The following is a 19800-nucleotide window of genomic DNA, read 5'->3' as shown; positions in this document are numbered from 1 at the left end:
TTTCTGTACAACTGTACACTGGAAATAGTGCAATGCTAGTGTATATTGTGCATATGTGTCACGCCTCCTGCCGAGGACGCCTCCTCCACCTGTTCCTTTTTCCTCACAAGATCACTCGAGTCCTTGAATGGTCCGGAGGACTCTAACTCCCATGAAACAAGTGGGAGACCATGCGATTCTTATTCCATCGCCATCAACCAATGAACATTCATTTCATCGTTCCTCCTCAGCAGAATTCTAAACTGCCACACCTGTTTTTCATTACACATCATTAGTCAGTTAGTATATAAAGCCGGGCTTTAGCTTAGTCATTTGCGAGGTCTTGCCAACTCCTTTCGTTGCGTACTGAGCGTCTCTGTTTGTGAAAGTTCTTTATGTATGACCTGTTTTCTGTATTTCTGACCTGTCCTTATCGTCATTGCCCTTTTGGTTTGTTTGGTGGATATTGTATTTTTGTATTTATTTGTGTGACACACACACTCTAAGGCTCTATTGCTGTGTTTACATGTTAGTGTTGATTGAAACCAATGTTTTGCTCCTCATAGCGGTTCCTGACCGACGGTGACATGCAGCCAAGCAAACGTTGCCACGGTGACAGCGTTACCAATGAAAATGGATGATTATTACAGGAGAACTTTAGCAATGCGGATTGTTTATTTAAGGTGGAATAAAGGCAGGATGCTCCGTACTCTTTTTGATCGATTTGTTGATATGTAATTGATATATAATACTGCATTTGCCTGGACAATGAGACGTTTGGCATTCATGGCTCCCAAAAACATCAATATTTGGTTTATTTCACCGCTGTGGTTGGCAGCAAAAGATGGCAAAGTTCAACTCAACGCTGGTAGAATTCAGCAACGTTGAAAACATGAAGATCCAGTTTGTTGTCTTCCGTTTACTGCAACATGTAAACACAGCGCAGGATGATTTATACCTCTACAACTTTGATATTGTAAGACCCCATCATGTGTTTTAATGAACGCATTCCTGCTGTTTCTGCTGTTTGTTAGCCTTATATTGGTAGCTTTAGGAGGATGTGAGGATGATAGTGATATGTAATGCTGTAAACTAGGTCTGAGTGATGTAATCAGATATCGTCAATGACGGATAAGTAACCCAATAGTGATGCGTAAAAGGCGATCATCTCCATTTTGGGGAGAAAACAGAGAGAATTACAGAGGACTAATTTACTGTTAAACAGCTTGTAAATATGTAAGGAAACTGAGGTTCACGTTTAAGAAGTGTGAACTCCAACAGTCACTGGAGTCTGAAGTTTCTCCAGCAGGGAGCGCTATTAGCACACAAACTGCCTTGAACCTGCACCAGAAGGAGCTCATGAACGCACGTGTCTGCAGTAACATACATTAAAACGACAAGTGAAGTAGTTTTCAGAAGATGTTGGTCTACTCAATATTATATTATTTAAAGTGTGGTGTTATTAAATCGAATATAAAGTAGGTGTTTGTGTTGGTGATGTAACTGATAATCAAATTTTTTTAAATATTGTGATCAGTACTTTTAGATACTGCTCAGGTCTACTGTATAGCACCAACTGCTGTTCGCCACATGCATGTTTTAACGATAGAATCGGTCAGTAGGTCAGGCAGTAACTCAATAGGAGTCATCAATTCTCTAAAGGCTAATGGACACAGCATCACGTAGCTGAGCACCACCGTAAAACATTTAAGGTGGAACAGGAAATTTTGAGTAAGAATCTGGTGAATATCTGACTTCAGCTTCATATCACTGAAGAATTAGGGGTGGGTGATAATAAATAATTGGCCCCCCTCTTTGAAGATCATATGATGCCCTAAATGTAACTAAAGCCCAGCAGTGAGGAGCTGAACTTTACCCTCCTCTGCTGTCACTGCAGACTGGCAGGGTCGCCTACAGAGCAGCGCTGGTAGCTGTTAATGAAGTGATGCTCTTCTTATTTGAGGGTCCCATTTCAGAGGGAAGACTTGAAAATGAGGGGTAAGGGTAGAAATAAGAAATGGGACTGAGCCGAAGTCTTGTTTCACCATTTTCTTATTTTGAAGACGGATGAATGCAATGTTCACAAACCATCTTACAGTCTAAGTACTGAATAAGTCTGGCCTTGGGTCAGTCCATCTCACTCCCCCCTCAGACCGACTCTGATTGATCTGCCCTCGGAGAAACTGTCCGATTAAGGCAGATAAGAGTGTCCAGTTCATCCTGGGTGAAGGGGATTCTAACTCTAAAAGACTCCGTGGATATGAGACCATTTGCTTGACAGATAAAAAGCCTCCGCCGTCCTCCGACACCGAACAGACATCAGCTCAGATCAGAAAATGGAATCGGAGAGCCTCCCGTTTTCATTTACCTGAGACAAAAAACACACTTCAAAGAGTCTGATGATGAGAAAACAACAGAAAGGGGCTGCTTTCATCTCTCTGCTGCTCTGCGGGGGAGAGGAGCAGGTGGAGGGATCAGGTTTGATGGAGTTCATATGGAAGAGCCTCATAACCCACATCAGGCCATTAACCTCAGTTGACGGTTATGCTAATGAGCCGAATGGCTGGGTGTGCTATAATGCTTGAACAGCGGCCTGTTAGATTTCCAGCCAACAGCAGAAACAAGAACACAGAATGAGCACAGAACACACAGACTACACTCTTAAGATGGTTCTTCAAGGGTTCTTTAGTAAAGACAATGGTTCTATATAGGACCATGAACACTCGAAAGGACCCTTTGCATGCTTAAAGGGTTCTTTTCATCATGAAAGAGTTCTTCAGATTGATGGAGAACATACTGTACACTCTTAAAAAAAGATGGCTTTTCAAGGGTTCTTTAGTAAAGAAAATGGTTCTATATAGAAACAAGAACACTCGAAGAACCGTTTGCGTGCCTAAAGTGTTCTTTGCATGGCAAAACGGCTCTTCAGATGGATGGAGAACGTTCTGGACACTCTTAAAAAAAATTGGTTCTTCAAAGGTTCTTTAGAAGCAGCTCAGTTCATTTAACAGTAAATACAGACAAAATGTTGGCAATGACAGTCAAATCCTGCTGTTTTTGAGCCTGTAATGTTTTTTAATCTGTATTCTTGCACTGCATTTGCTCTGTAACTTTACCCTAATTTTTGCCCTGATTTTTGCATTAATTTTTTTGTATTTTTACTCTGCATTTTACTTTGCAATTTTATTCTGTATTTTACTTCGTATTTTTACTTTTATTTTTATTCTACATTTTACTCTGTATTTTTATTGATTTATTTGTGTTTTTACTGTATAATTTTACTCTGTATTTTTATTGTTTTATTTGTGTTTTTACTGTATAATTTTACTCTGTATTTTTATTGTTTTATTTGTGTTTTTACTGTATAATTTTACTCTGTATTTTTATTCTGCAATTTTGCTCTTAATTTTTAATTTTTTTCATACTTATAAAGAAAACAGTCTGAGGATTTGGATTGTTAGCTTAGCCACCATGTGCCTCAGGTAGTTAGCGCATGTTTCGTTCCTAAATCTACAGTTTCGCCATCCAGTGATAAAACAGCACTGTCACACCCAGCCGACCCCCGGAGGGCGTTTTAGATGCCTTTTCGTTGGTGTAATATGACATTACAGTGTGGACAGAAGGGCGAAAAGGAGAACAACTCCAAAACTTCAAAGTTCTACCTGTTCTAAAACTGGACTGTGAGTTACAGTGGGCTGAGTGTGCAGGGTGTACGGTGTGTGTGTATGGTGTATGTGTACGGTGTGTGTACCTGTACTGAGTGTCGGGCTGCAGGTGCTGCAGCAGGTGGCAGGTGGAGGCGTCCAGCTGAATGACCTCCTCCCCCACTGTGAGTCTGTACGAGCTGATCTCAGCTCCGTTACTGCAGGGCTCGTCCCACTTCAGCGCCAGGCAGGTGGAGGGAGCGTACTGACCGCTGACCGAGGGGTCGTAATCCAGCACGGCCACAGCTGAGACCACGTCCGGCACCGCGGCCCCAGTCTGCACACTGACCAGCTCAGTGTACGGACCAACCCCGGCCTGATTAACCGCCTGAGAGAGACACAATGAGAGAAAGAAAAAGAGAGAGAGAAGAAAACAGAATAGAATTGACTTGAATTGAACTCATGACAAACACGTAAAGGAGCTCATAAGAGTTTTCAGAAAAAAACATGAAACAAGTAACTTTCCTCGAATTTGTATTTGAGCGTCTATGTTTTACAGAAGCCCTAAAGGGGAAGATAAAAACAGTGAAAGTGCATTCCTGACTAAGTTCCACGACTTCCTCACAATTTTCGTTCAACTACTGGCGAAATGGGTGATAGATAAATATTGGCTCACACTTGTTACACCAGCTTTGACCAGCAGGGGGCTATTTTTCTTTTACCCTTCAGATACCAGGTGAAAAAAAAATACTGAAGAACTAATTGGCTAACAGTTAGCATGCTAATGCTAAGTATTTTTTCCACTTGGCATCCGAAGCTTAAAAAAGAACAAAACGCTGCTGCCCCCTGCTGGTGAAAGCTGGTCTGAAATGTTAAGTGTTAGCCAATAACTGTTTTTTGAAACAGATTTTAAAATTGTTTTTGATGACTGAAATTCTACAAAGTCTGATGCTAGAAATATTTTTGGTTATTTTTGGTTATTTTTGGTTTGTTATACAGGCACAAAAATAAATAAAGTGTAACTTAGACTCAGGAACGCATTAGATTTTTTAAAAAATCTTATACTTCAGGGCTGCTGCAGTTTTTACCCTAACGGACAACGATAATGTCATAATTAGTTCATTTTAAGCCAGAATTTTTGGAAAATGGTCATGTTTCTGTCAGATTTTGAGTTCAGGGGGACCAAGAGGTTAATTAGGGGGTCCCAGACCCCCCAGAAACCCCTCTATTTCACACTTTGGCTGTAGAGGACTAGAGTCAGTCTAATCCCTGCATTGATACACAGAAGAATTCCAGCGTTGTGTTAGTATGTAGATGGTGTCTGTGCCCAGAACAGCTTTAATGAGGACTACACCACACAGTTCTTCTCCTAACGCTAACAGCTTCTTCTTCATCTTCATTATACTTCACACTGGAGGCGCTGCAGTGAGCCTTTGAACTGTAACCTCTCACTTCTGTCTGATTCCTCAGGCTGTTATATAAGGTTTTGTACTGTTTCAGTATCTGCATATGATCTGCACTTTGTTTTTACACCAAAAGACCATCTATTTTGTCTCCTCTTTTCAGGGATAATAACTGTAAACCTGTATTTTCTCCTATTTAATTATCAGTTCATTCATCGCAGTGCATGTATTATGCAGCACTTTGCTTTTCATATCTGCGCTTTTATAAAAACTGGATTTTCACGGGTTATAATGTCAACCTTGTAACAACAGCAGAACCATTTTGGTGCTATTTAGAACTATATAGGTGCTATATAGAACCATACACAACACGTTCTCCATCAGTCTGAAGAACATGCAGATTGTTTCTAGTTTAGTTCTGTTTTCTTCGGTTTTGTTTAACCATGGACTCTGTTCTACGAACCCTTTGTTACTCAGTTTTTAGACTCTAAAATCGGATTTAAATAAAAGCAACTCACACTTGCATCCAGCCTCATCGCCTCCTACACTACAGTCTTCTTCCAGCTGGCAGCTAATTTTGCCCGTTTTAAGCTTTACTTCTCAAAATAAGCAACCTTATCTTCCAGATTCAATAGACAAAATTATTTCACATACTTCAATAGGCTGAATAAGGCCAAAAAGAAATATTAGTCATATTGATTACCTTTGATATTATTTTGCTTGTTCATTATTTTTTTGCAATGCACTTTTATATTTTGATCTTTCTGTACTGTCGGCCCCCTCAGACTCCAGCCAAAAGGTATTTATTTGGCAGACGTACACAGTCGTATGCCAAAACAAATAAATAAAACATAAGACAGACCACATTTTTTGTTTTGTTTACTCCCCAATGGGTTAAATTCAGCACATAAGCAGTAACGGCACTTTGGAATGTGCAAAACAGGGTTTTCTGTGATTTTCATTTAGAAAATCAACAAAGCAGGGAAATTGGACCAGGGGCGCACAAACCTTTGCACAAAGTCAGTTTACCAGTTTATATCACAATACCTACATTTAGAGTCGGTTATTCATTCAGCCTAATGAGAAACTGTAGAACAGACTCGGTTTATATCACAATACCTACATTTAGAGTCGATTATTCATTCAGCCTAATGAGAAACTGTAGAACAGACTCGGTTTATATCACAATACCTACATTTAGAGTCGGTTATTCATTCAGCCTAATGAGAAACTGTAGAACAGACTCAGTTTATATCACAATACCTACATTTAGAGTCGGTTATTCATTCAGCCTAATGAGAAACTGTAGAACAGACTCAGTTTATATCACAATACCTACATTTAGAGTCGGTTATTCATTCAGCCTAATGAGAAACTGTAGAACAGACTCAGTTTATATCACAATACCTACATTTAGAGTCGGTTATTCATTCAGCCTAATGAGAAACTGTAGAACAGACTCAGTTTATATCACAATACCTACATTTAGAGTCAGTTATTCATTCAGCCTAATGAGAAACTGTAGAACAGACTCAGTTTATATCACAATACCTACATTTAGAGTCGCTTATTCATTCAGCCTAATGAGAAACTGTAGCTGGGTATCCAAAAACCCCGTGAACGTCCTTGAAAGCAGAGCTCCATCAGTGGAGATCAGAGCGCTTGGTAACTGAGTGGAATGCCGAGCTGTGCTGACATTATTCGATTAGAGCTGTGAAGGTGACTGTAGAGAGACTGAGCTCATTTCTCCATAAGAACATTTAAACTCAAACTGCAGCAGGACCACAGGGTCCTTAACAGCTGTATGAGACGGGAACATCTGCTTAAAGAGCCCATTTAATGAACATCTTAATTTTCCCTAAAAGAGTTTGAAGCAGTATGTAAACAAAGTTTCAAATCGTATCGTTCACTCCCCACTGAATGGAGTCCACATATGGAGACTGCAAAAACAGCCCGTTTTGATTTCATTGTTTTTGTGATGTCACAAATCAACAATTTTACATATATACACCCATTTAATCTACAGGTGTTTAGCCCCGCTATTCAGCCTACAGCAGTTTAGCCCCACCCATTCAGCCAGCAGTTTAGCCCTGCCCATTCAGCCTACAGCAGTTTAGCCCCACCCGTTTAGCCCCGCCTATTCAGCATACAGCAGTTTAGCCCCGCCCATTCAGCCTATAGCAGTTTAGCAGTTTAGGCCTGCCCGTTTAGCCCCGCCTATTCAGCCTACAGCAGTTTAGCCTCACCCATTCAGCCAGCAGTTTAGCCCTGCCCATTCAGCCTACAGCAGTTCAGCCCCACCCATTCAGCCTACCGCAGTTTAGCCCCGCCCATTCAGCCTATAGCAGTTTAGTCCTGCCCATTCAGCCAGCAGTTTAGCCCTGCCCATTCAGACTACAGCAGTTTAGCTCCACCCATTCAGCCTACAGCAGTTTAGCCCCACCTATTCAGCCTACCGCAGTTTAGCCCCACCCATTAAGCCTATAGCAGTTTAGCCCCGCCCATTCCTACAGTAGTTTAGCCCCGCCCCATTCAGCCTATAGCAGTTTAGCCCCGCCCATTCAGCTACAGCAGTTTAGCCCCGTCCGTTTAGCCCCACCCATTCAGCCTACAGCAGTTTAGCCCCACCCATTCAGCCAGCAGTTTAGCCCTGCCCATTCAGCCAGCAGTTTAGCCCTGCCCATTCAGCCTACAGCAGTTTAGCCCCGCCAATTCAGCCTACAGCAGTTTAGCCCCGCCCGTTTAGCCCCGCCTATTCAGCCTATAGCAGTTTAGCCCAACCATTCAGCCTACAGCAGTTTAGCTCCACCCATTCAGCCTACAGCAGTTTAGCCCCGCCCATTCCTACAGTAGTTTAGCCCCACCTATTCAGCCTATAGCAGTTTAGCCCCGCCAATTCAGCCTATAGCAGTTTAGCCCCGCCCATTCAGCCTGCCTCTTCAGCCTACAGTGGACTGCTGTTCGAACTGGGCACAATACAGGACAGCCAATCAGATCGAAGCTTGCTAACCAATATCAGTCTCAAGGGCACAGTAATATAAACAGCCTGTTTAATTCTAAGGGATAAAGACAGGTTGGAATGTTTTTGTCAGATAAAACTAATAAACATGACTGACAATACGAGGATAATGTAAGATATGGGCCCTTTAAATGTGCGGGTTGCGTGTGGTGCTCTGTACCTGTAGTCTGCAGCAGTAAAGTGTGGCCGGCGTTAGGTTGGAGATTTCACACTGTGTGTCCGTTCCGCAGTAGATCAGCTCCATCGGCTCCTGATCCCGACTCCATTCTAGACGGAACTCTGAGATATCAGCACCCGAACTCTCTGGGTTCTAACAGGACACACAAACACCACAGAGATTAGAGTGAGTGGAAGCACAAGGCAGGTGTTTCTAATAAAGTGGCCAGTTAGTGGAAGTACAACGTAGGTGTTTCTGATAAAGTGGCCAGTTATCGAAGTACAAGGCAGGTGTTTCTGATAAAGTGGCCAGTTATTGAAAGTACAACGTGGATGTTTCTAATTAAGTGGCCAGTTAGTGGTTCAAATAAAAAGTAGTGGTTTGCTCACCTCCCAGCTGACCATCACACACGTATTGGAAGTGAGAGTGAGGGATGGCGCCCCACACTGGCCTGGAGGACCTGCTGCTGTGGTCACTTCTGTGGGTTCTGAATAGGGTCCGTACTGTTAAAAAGAGAGATGAGGGGGTAAAGATACAGCTAAAAAAATCGTATCAGTCATATCATTCTGACCACCTCCTTGTTTCCACGCTCATTGTCCATTTTATCAGCTCCACTTACTATATAGGTGCACTTTGTAGTTCTACAGTTACAGACTGTAGTCCATCTGTTTCTCTGATACTTTGTTAGCCCCCTTTTACCCTGTTCTTCAGTGGTCAGGACCCCCATGGACCCTCACAGAGCAGGTACTATTTGGGTGGTGGATCATTCACAGCACTGCAATAACACTGACGTGGTGGTGGTGTGTTAGTGTGTGTTGCGCTGGTCTGAGTGGATCAGACACAGCAGTGCTGCTGGAGTTTTTAAACACCTCAGTGTCATTGTTGGACTGAGAATAGTCCACCAACCAGAAATATCCAGCCAACAGCGTCCTGTGGGCAGCGTCCTGTGACCACTGATGAAGGACTGGAGGATGACCATCCACTCAGACCAGCACAACACACACTAACACACCACCACCACGTCAGTGTTACTGCAGTGCTGAGAATGATCCACCACCCAAATAGTACCTGCTCTGTGAGGGTCCATGGGGGTCCTGACCTCTGAAGAACAGGGTAAAAGTGGGGCTAACAAAGTATGCAGAGAAACAGATGGACTACAGTCTGTAACTGTAGAACTACAAAGTGCACCTATATAGTAAGTGGAGCTGATAAAATGGACAATGAGCGTAGAAACAAGGAGGTGGTCAGAATGTTATGCCTGACCGGTGTAGATACATCAATGTATCTCTTTAAAACACAGTCCTATTGTGAACTGGAGCACGTCTGTTGTGTCTCTCACTCTAAGCAGTTTACTCTCGAGATTCTCATGTCTGGGATCTCGAGGAGAACAAATGAAAACGGTAAACAAAGACGCAGATTAACATCTCTCAGCACACAGTGAACCTGCTCTGAATTCACATCCCTCTACTGCCGGGTCTGTTTCTCTGAGATTACAGACAGAGGAGAGCCGTCAGTCTCACAACTACAATAATACTTCAACAAACACAATGTCTATAGGAACCTATTAACACATTCATAGCACATTATAATCCATTTATAAACATGGAAATACATATTGATTAAAATGCATTATACTTTATAGCCATGGTTACTGTGCATTATGATCTGTTACTACAATGCTTTATGAGTTATACTGTGCCTTATGACCAACAGACCTGCTCACTCATTAACACACACACAGTTTATATGCTTGTAATTATGGGGTTTTTACGACAGTATAAGAGCTTCTACGATCACTCCTAAAAAAGACGATTCCTTTAGGGTTCTTTAGTAAAGAGTGGTTCTATTTAGAACCATAAGCTTTATACAGAACCATTTCATGCTTAAAATGTATGCTTTTTAAAAATGGTTCTATATATTGTCAAAAAACGTTCGTGAATTGTTACAAGCAGGACATTGTAAGAACAACAGCAGCGTTGTTGGTGCTCTACACTCTTAAAAAAGATGGTTCTTTAAGGGTTCTTTGGGACAGGAAGAGCGTTTATTTAGAACTGTAAGTTCTATATAGACCCATTAAATGCTTAAATGGTTCTTTGCATGGTTAAGTTGTTCTTCAGATTGATGGAGAATGTAGATGGTTCTATATAGAACCTTTTTTTAAAAATGGTTCTATATAGTGCCATAAAAGGTTCTCCTATTGTTACAAGCAGGACATTGTAAGAATAGCAGAACCGTTGTTGGTGCACCACACTCGGTTCCTCAAAGGTTCTTTAGTTAAAGAGTTCTATATAGAGCCATTTCATGCTTAAATGGTTCTTTACGTGGTTAAGTTGTTCTTCAGATTGACAGAGAATGTGTTGTGTATGGTTCTATATAGAACATTTGTTAAAAACGGTTCTATTTAGTGCCAAAAAAAGGTTGTTCTATTGTTCCATTGTTGGTGCTCTACACTCTTAAAAAAGATGGTTCTTCAGGGGTTCTTTAGTAAAGAGAGTGGTTCTATTTAGAACCATAAGCTATATAGAGAACCATTTGATGCTTAAATGGTTCTTAAATGGTGCCTGGTTTGCTGTGTTGTAATGCATTTTTAAGTGAGAGCATTTATATTAATAACTCTGGGCTGGACAGCATAACAGTCAGTCCTAACAACACACACGCTGAGACATACAATACTGGACAAAAATACACTCATATGTCTCACTCTACTTACAGCTGACAAATACAGCTTACAAGCTCTTATAACGGGGTTATATATCACTGCTGTCGGAAGAAAACCTTGCATCTCCCGTTTTGTCATTGTTCAGTTTGACATAATCTGAAAATGCCTGTTTCTCTTTACATTGTGTGTAAATTTCATGATGAATGGACCAAAACAAACGGCCCAAAATTACTTGGTTCCATTGACTTACATTAAAAGTAAAGTAGGTTTTTTCGGTAACACTTTCTATGAATGTCACCTTTGTAAGCATCTATAAACACATTCATAACATGTTATAATGCATTCATAAGGCATTATAAACATAGCTATAAATATTTATAAAAATGCATTACACGTTATAGCCATGTTTATTATGCATTATGAATTGTTAACATAATACATTATAAGTACTGATCATAACAAATTATAAGAGTGTATCTGTCATAAGTGGTATTTGTCCGCTCTAAGTAAAGTGAAGCGTACTGTACTAAAGCCTCCTCCAGTGTTCAGAGTGAGGCTTCAAGTTGAAGTATTTACTGAAGGATTTACTGAAACACTAAAACATTCACAGTAAAGCACATTACAGGCTTCAAATGTCAGAGTTTAAACTAGAGCTGCCATCAGTGTTTTACCCAATGTGGGAAAGGTAATGTTCACCACCGTTAGCTTGGTATTTGTCTTTACTTTATGCTCTCCAAGCTGGGACTGACTTCTTTGGCACTGACAGTATAACATGTTATTAACACTATTTATAATGCATTATATTAACAATTCATAATGTATAATAAACATGGCAATAAAGTGTAATTCAGTGTCATTCTTTTTTATAAATATTTATAACCATGTTTGCCTTATGAATACATTATAACATGTTATAAATGTGTTTATAGATGCTTACAAAAGTGACATTCATAGAAAGTGTTACCAAAGTAACTTTAGTGTTACTTCTAAATGTTGACATTCTAATTGTTGATATAGGCAGCATGTTTTTTTTTATTTTTGATTTGTTCCCCGATTTTCTCCCCAATTTAGTCGTCTTCACTCCCACCCACTAGTCAGATCTCCCCCAATCACACGATACCACCAGTGCTAGGAGGGCGAAGGTAAACACAGGCCGCTCATGCAGCGTCATTATACAGCCGAACGCACTCGGAGGAGACGCTAAACGCCAGTTCTGTTACGCCAGCTAACGGACGCCTGCACTGACTAGCATCGCACTCCCTGAGTGACGGGGAGGGTTGGGACCCAGAGAGAGCGAGGACAACTGTGCTCTCTTAGACTCCCAGACACGGACGACTGTAGCATCCATCAAACTCGTGATCTCCTGATGACAGAGCCAACACTTAGACGGTTGCCCAGGGGAGCCCAGGCTACAAGTCTTTGACAGCAAACCTGACAACCAGCCTGTTCAGTTCTGCCAGCTTACAGGCTGTACAGACCAGGTCTTGGGTTTAAAACCGCACCATGATTCACAGAACAGATCATCATCAGACTCCGCCTCACCATCCAGAGTGATTTCATCCACCTGTGACCGTCCATCAGCCAGAGATCAGCTCCAGAATCACCCACAACCCACTCAGTACTGTTATACTACATCTCTGCTTTCAGCCTTCATATTATAAACAAAGGGCTTTCAGTTTACATTGATTTTGAGTATTAAAAATATCTGATATTAAATATGCAAATCAATTTGTAATTAAAAATAAAGGCTGTCTTGCTGTGTATCAGAGTTTTAGGACTCAGCCTGAATCCAAGAGGACAGAAAATCAATAAAAACCATGTCCACCTTATGATAATTGTTCATTGTTACTCATAATAACCAACAGAATGAGTCACTATTAAAATTATTGCTCTTTCAGCTCACAGACACTCCAGACTAACAGTTTCTGAAAAGATAACTACAACTGCACTTGTTTTCAAGATCTCTATAATTAAAAAAATACTAAATTTAGCAGGCGCTGGGTAAATGTTTGATCAGAAATGACCCAAATTCATAAAGATATCAAATTTCTGTGAGCATTTACATGTCAAACAATGGTGTATCTGAGCAGCCCAGGGTCTCCTGAATATAACAACATATGGCCTGTGTGACTGTCACATGTAAATACTTTATAACTGTAACTGTAATTGTAATTGACCCAAACTCCAAAAAAATTCCCAAAAATTATAGGGTTCTAAAATCGGGCCTTGGCTGTTTGGACGGAGGGGCTCACTGGTCAGCGCAGTAGCACTGGGGTCTTTTGCCATCAGCTTTGCAGAAGCATGTTGTTTCACCAGCTGCTTCAGAAGATTAGAATTACTGTTCTTGGAATGTTGAACAGACCCAGAACTCACTAGTGTATTATTGTCCTTGATCTCGAGGAGGAAAAATAACGCCCATGTTTCCAGAACAGTGAGCTCACACTGCGCAAACTGTCGGCCACTTTTTCAGTGCGCCACCGTGAGGTCAGGTGGTATTAGATGATAAACAGGAAGCTGAGGGAATAAGCTGTGTTTGTCTGCTATGGTCTGCAGTCGAATAATAACCGTACACAAAAGTAACGAGGCTGTTTAAATTTCAGTGACTGTTTTGCGTAATTTAATTCGGAAAGGTAACTAGATACGTTACTACCTTACTCGTTACTGCCTAAAGTAGTGTCATTTCAGTAATGCATTACTTTGTAACTCGTTATTGCCAACACTGGTTATAAATCATATGTCCATCAATAAGAGTCCAATAATGACACATAAACTGTGTGTGTTAATGAGGCAGGTTTGTTAGTCATAACTCACTCTGCAAGCTGGGAGTGTTTGTGTCCTATATAACCTGTTATGAACTCTACTTATGGCAACAATTCATAATGCGTAATAAACATGGCTATAAAGTGTAATTAATTCCTACAAATATTTATAACCATGTTTATAAAGCCTTATGAATGCATTTTAAAGTGTTAGGAATGTGTTATTATGGTATAATAATAATAATAATACTAATAAAACATAGCACTTTTCAATGACCTTCTAGCTCCAGTGTGTCTGCTGTGGTTGATATTACTTTACTATGTGCAGTGAAGTGTGATTTTCCAAAACAATAAGGTCACAACAACAACATCTGAAATAAGGAAGCAGCAGCATCAGCTTTAATCTCAGAGAGGATTTACCGTGGAGGCAGGCGGCTCGGCTCACTCACTTCCCAGACATTCAGAAAATCTTTTTATTACTGAATTATTCTGATGATCTTTATAGTAATTTAGGCTTTATCCTCATTCTGAGGTTAAATAAATGTTATGTTAAACAAATCTTGTTTTTTGTCAATGGTAACATTCTTTGTCTTAATATTAAGATTAGATTAAGTGACCCTTATTAGTCCCACAACGGGGAAATTTCACCTCCACATTTAACCCATCTGTGCGGTGAAACACCACATACACACTAGGGGGCAGTGAGCACTCAGAGCGGTGGGCAGCCCTATCCACAGTGCCCGGGGAGCAGTTGGGGGTCAGGTGCCTTGCTCAAGGGCACTTCAGTCACGTACTGTCGGCTCAGGGGATCGAACCGGCGACCTTCCGGTCACAGGGTTGGTTCCCTAAACTCCAGCCCACGACTGCCCTTATGAAGTCACTCATCAGGCTATTAAGCAAATTGTGTGAATAGTTGTGATGTTAAACCAGGGTTTCTGTACTTCTGTCTTACAAGGATTTTAAGATGCACTGCGAGTGGAAAAAAAGCCATTACAAAAAATAGAAAAAGTACACTGAAAATGAGACGTGAATGCATCTTCTGAAGAAAAACTCCACCAATTTTTCAAATTTCCAACATAATTAAGTGGTTAAGTTGTAAACAGAGTGGTTCAGAGTGGTTTGGTATGAAACGCTCTGTTTTAGAGTCAGAACTGTTCACAGTGGTGGTGATAGGAACCAGACGTCCACCTCTAAAAGCTCCTCACAGAAAGTTACTACATGAAATGGTTATGAATTCCCTGCCTGATGACTGAGACACTGTTTTATGATCGTTTAGAGAATTTAAACTCCATTCATGGTGGAGGGATACATGCAGGGCGCTGTGAGGCAAAATAGTCCCCAAAGAAAACTTATTATTTCAGATGTTCCACTATTTTCCATCATCGACATTCCATATAAACTCAGAAGACTCGTGTAGGTTCACTGGTGGTTCTGGATAGTAAATAAAATGTCTATATTTGTGTTGTAGTCATGGCGACCCCTGGTTCCTATCACCACCACTGTAAAGACATCTGAACCATGACTTATGAGGGAATTTTGAAATATTGGTGGAGTTTCCCTGTAAAGCCCTTTGTCATAGAAAGAAATCCATACGTGTCTCCATTTCAGCTGTAGTGTGATCCAAACCGGTGTTTAACTCACCCCTGCCTCGTTGGCAGCGCGCAGGCGGAAGCTGTAGGTGGCGCCGGGGAGCAGACTGCTGACCGTACAGTCCAGCTCAGAGCCGCAGTAAACTACAGCAGAGTCCAGCTCACCCTCAGACATCTCCACACTGTACTGTAGCACACCACAGCTACCTTCAGAGGAGGGACAGTCTAGAGACAGAGAGAGAGAGAGAGAGAGAGAGAGAGAGAGAGAGAGAGAGAGACAGGGGGAGAGAGGGAGAGAGAGAGAGAGAGACAGGGAGAGAGAGAGAGAGAGAGAGAGAGACAGAGAGAGCAGAGAAAGAGAGAGAGGCAGAGAAAGAAAGAGAGACAGAGAGAGAGAGAGAGAGAGAGACAGAGAGAGCAGAGAAAGAGAGAGAGAGAGAGAGACAGACAGAGAGAGAGACAGATAGAGCAGAGAGAGAAAGAGAGAGACAGAGAACCAATCAACCTTTACTTCGACTCGGAAGTACATCGAGGGTGACCCTGATTTACAAAGTAGCCGAACAAATTAAACAGCAAATGAAAAAAAATCAAGATGAAATTTATCAACTACAACAAATCACAATCAGCAAGACGAGAGGATTTAAACATAAGATTAAGAATAACAGCTCAAATAAGAAATGGGCATAAAATAGCAATAAAATTTATAATCAAAACACATTAAAATTAAGTACAATAAAAAATAAGAAAACTAAAAATCTTAGAAACAAAACAGAACATAAAAGGAATTAACATCAAATTAAAAAGCGGCAAACTAGTGAAATAAAGTAAAACTGAGCAGATAGAAAGGCGGGTTTGTGTCTCTGCTTGGCTCTGTGAAGCTCTGTCTGAAGTTCTCTCTGCAGCAAAGAACCTTAAAAAGAGAAATCTAATAGGAAACCCCGCAGTAATGTGATTCATACATCACAAACGACCACACGGGGCGCTAACGAAGTTCACACTCCCGTCCGTCACGCGGGTGTGGAGCCGGAGGGAGCAGTAATGTGATTCACACAGTTTACTCAAGTCTACCTGAATAAATATGCACTCAGGACTGACTGTGAAGTTCTGGAGGTTTATTTTAGCACCTCAGCGCAGAGGATGGCTCATTCCTGTTAAGTACATTGGACAGTTCGTTAAAAGCGGAGGACCCGGAGCTGCTGTAATGTGAGGTGGTGATCAGTGTGAAATTAAAACCTCAGAGGAGTAAAAAAGTCTAACAAAACAAACATGAATGAATATAATGTGGAGGAAAAGATGCCTCACCCCACTGTAAGTGCACTTCCTTATGTTTGGCTTTACCCACAATCCTCGGAGGCTGGCAGGGGCCTGGAGGCACGCTCAGGGTGCACACAGGAACACTCTCAGAACACTACGTACACATGAACAGATAGAGACAGGTGTTGTTACCTGGCTGTAGGTGTGTGTGTGTGTGTGTGTGTGTGTGTGTGTGTGTGTGTGTTTTGTTACCTGGCTGTAGGTGTGTGTGTGTGTGTGTGTGTGTGTGTGTGTGTGTGTTTTGTTACCTGGCTGTAGGTGTGTGTGTGTGTGTGTGTGTGTGTGTGTGTGTGTGTTTTGTTACCTGGCTGTAGGTGTGTGTGTGTGTGTGCGTGTGCGTGTGTGTGTGTGTGTGTGTGTGTTTTGTTACCTGGCTGTAGGTGTGTGTGTGTGTGTGTGTGTGTGTGTGTGTGTGTGTGTGTGTGTGTGTTTTGTTACCTGGCTGTAGGTTTGTTATCTGGCCGTAGGTGTGTGTTTTTTACCTGGCTGTAGGTGTGTGTTTTTTACCTGGCTGTAGGTGTGTGCTGTTACCTGACTGTAGGTGTGTGTGTGTGTGTGTGTGTGTGTGTGTGTGTGTGTGTTTTGTTACCTAGCTGTAGGTGTGTGTGTGTGTGTGTGTGTGTGTGTGTGTGTGTGTGTGTTTTGTTACCTGGCTGTAGGTTTGTTATCTGGCCGTAGGTGTATCACCTGGCTGTAGTGTGTTGTTACCTGGCTGTAGTGTGTGTTGTTACCTGGCTGTAGGTGTGTGTGTTGTTACCTGGCTGTAGGTGTGTGTGTTGTTACCTGGCTGTAGGTGTATGTGTTGTTACCTGGCTTTAGATGTGTGTGTGTGTGTGTGTGTGTGCGCGTGTGTTGTTAACTGACTGTAGGTATGTGTGTTGTTACCTGGCTGTAGGTGTGTGTGTTGTTACCTGGCTGTAGGTGTGTGTGTTGTTACCTGGCTGTAGGTGTATGTGTTGTTACCTGGCTTTAGATGTGTGTGTGTGTGTGTGTGTGTGCGCGTGTGTTGTTACCTGGCTGTAGGTGTGTGTGTTGTTAACTGACTGTAGGTGTGTGTGTTGTTACCTGGCTTTAGATGTGTGTGTGTGTGTGTGTGTGTGTGTGTGTGTGCGCGTGTGTTGTTAACTGACTGTAGGTATGTGTGTTGTTACCTGGCTGTAGGTGTGTGTTTTTTACCTGGCTGCAGGTGTGTTACCTGGCTGTGCCCCCCCGTGCTGATGCAGCAGAGGCGGAGTCTGTATGAAGTTCCAGGCTTTAAGCGGTCACATACACACTGGGTAGCTGGTCCGCTGTACGCTACGTCCCACTGATTGGCTGCATAAGAAACAGAGAAATTTCCATCTAAATATGACAAATCTTAAAATAAATGAGATCCACAGCAATGCTTTGGTGTGAAAACAATTACTCTACTTTCCCAACCTTATTCCCAATCAATCATTAATAAAAATCAATCATCAATACAAGTAAATTGTCAGTGTTGTGACAAAACCTTGCATCTCAAAAAAGGTAACCTTGTAGGAGCAAAAAATGTTCTTAACTTTGAATGAAAGTCTTTGAACAAAATTTTATTCCAGATGTTTCGGACTATTTCTGTTTCTGTTTCTGCCACCTATCCTTTACAATGCACATTTAAAAATGATATTAACAAAGAAATAAATGAGAAAAATGAAGATCATAAAAATAAAGTAAAATGAAGTCAGCAAAAAATAATAAAACAAATGAATTAAATGTGAAAAAAATAACAGCAAATTAACAAAATCAATTAAAACATGCAGGTGAGCAAAGGTGATGTCGTCGATCAGGTGAGACATGTTTGGCACTTCTTTAGTTTTAGCACTGAAGCTATGAGGCTATTGTAGCTAACAAGTACCTGAAAATTATACCCCACCAATTAGCGCTGTGCTAAACACAGCTCTTGCCACAAACTCTCATACACTGTCATTTATAGAACTGGACAAAAGTACAGATAAAGTTCAGTCTTCCAGGTGGCTGCTACTGTGTTTAGCTATGCTAATGTACTTTAGTCCATGTTTATAGATAACAGTGAGTCACACAGTCAGAAATCACAGAATCAGGACTATTAGAGACACTGAACACCTCCACACAGTATGAGGCCAGTGATGATTTACACATGATGCTAATTGGTGGGGTAGAAGCTTCCATTACTTCCTCATATCTAGTGTTAAAGCTAAAGAAGTGAACTTCTGACACTAAACACATCTCGATGGACTGGCTACATTTGGGATGGGGTGGGGTGTAAATTTGTTTTGTTTACAGAAGTAGAATATGGCTTTAAAATTCCCAGCATCATTCACCCAAACATTCACACGTTTAGCATCCAAAACAGAACACAGACCACCAGCTTAATAACCAGCAGACCCGGACAGAACAAGGTTAAATACATCTTCATTCTCAGTATTCTTATTCTCGTTTCTCGTTTGTAAGCATCTATGAACAGATTCATAACATATTATGGCATTCATAAGGCATCATAAACATGGCTATAAATATTTATAAAAATGCATTACACGTTATAGCCATGTTTATTATGCATTATGAGTTGCTAACGTCATACATTATAAGTATTGTTTATAAATTATAAGAGCTCATAAGTGGTATTTGTCCGCTCTAAGTAAAGTGAAGCGTACTGTACTAAAGCCTCCTCCAGTGTTCAGAGTGAGGCTTCAAGTTGAAGTATTTACTGAAGGATTTACTGAAACACTAAAACATTCACAGTAAAGCACATTACAGGCTTCAAATGTCAGAGTTTAAACTAGAGCTGCATCAGTGTTTTACCCAATGTGGGAAAGGTAATGTACACCACCGTTAGCTTGGCACTAACTTAACACTGCATATCCAATAGAACGCTAGCAGAAATTAGCATTACTGTACTGTAGTGTAGTGTAGTGTAACAGAGTGAAGGGTTCTAGTGTTTGATGTTAGAACCAGTGAGGGAACACATTACAATGACAGCACTCTACTATCTCGCTTCTCCCTCTCCAGGCCTTCACTCCACAGTGACTTCACGCTCAGTGTGATGTCAGAGGGGGTTCAGGGGAGGGGCTGATGGGTACTTGGTTTGCTGTGATGTAATGTAGTGTTTAAAGTGAGACGCTGGGTAAGAAAAGCTCATTGTAGCAGTGATTCTAGGCTGTTTGCCTGTTTGGAGCATCTGAATATTCAGGACTGAAGCCCTGAAGATGCAGCTCTAACAGCACCAGCACTGAGGAGTAAAATACTGGAAATCTCAGGGTGGAAATAAACTAAGCTGGGACTG

General features: G+C 41.3%; 1 protein-coding gene across 2 annotated transcripts in view; it reads right to left on the bottom strand.

Moving 5' to 3' along the window:
* Positions 1–19800, bottom strand: part of LOC118804798 (fibronectin type III domain-containing protein 3B-like) — a 188685-nt gene that overhangs the window by 17539 nt on the left and 151346 nt on the right. For both annotated transcript variants that reach the window (XM_036565449.1, XM_036565450.1), the window contains 6 exons: positions 17719–17837; positions 16512–16617; positions 15262–15434; positions 8592–8705; positions 8206–8355; positions 3731–4011 (listed from right to left, as the gene is read on the bottom strand). In XM_036565449.1, coding sequence (XP_036421342.1) covers positions 3731–4011; positions 8206–8355; positions 8592–8705; positions 15262–15434; positions 16512–16617; positions 17719–17837 — 943 coding nt within the window. The remainder of the gene's footprint in view (positions 1–3730; positions 4012–8205; positions 8356–8591; positions 8706–15261; positions 15435–16511; positions 16618–17718; positions 17838–19800) is intronic.

Source organism: Colossoma macropomum, unplaced genomic scaffold (assembly GCF_904425465.1).
Source record: "Colossoma macropomum unplaced genomic scaffold, Colossoma_macropomum, whole genome shotgun sequence".
In the NCBI taxonomy this organism is placed as follows: Eukaryota; Metazoa; Chordata; class Actinopteri; order Characiformes; family Serrasalmidae; genus Colossoma; species Colossoma macropomum.
The sequence above is the reverse complement of the archived record's forward strand: the minus strand, read 5'-3'. Positions and strand labels throughout refer to the sequence as shown.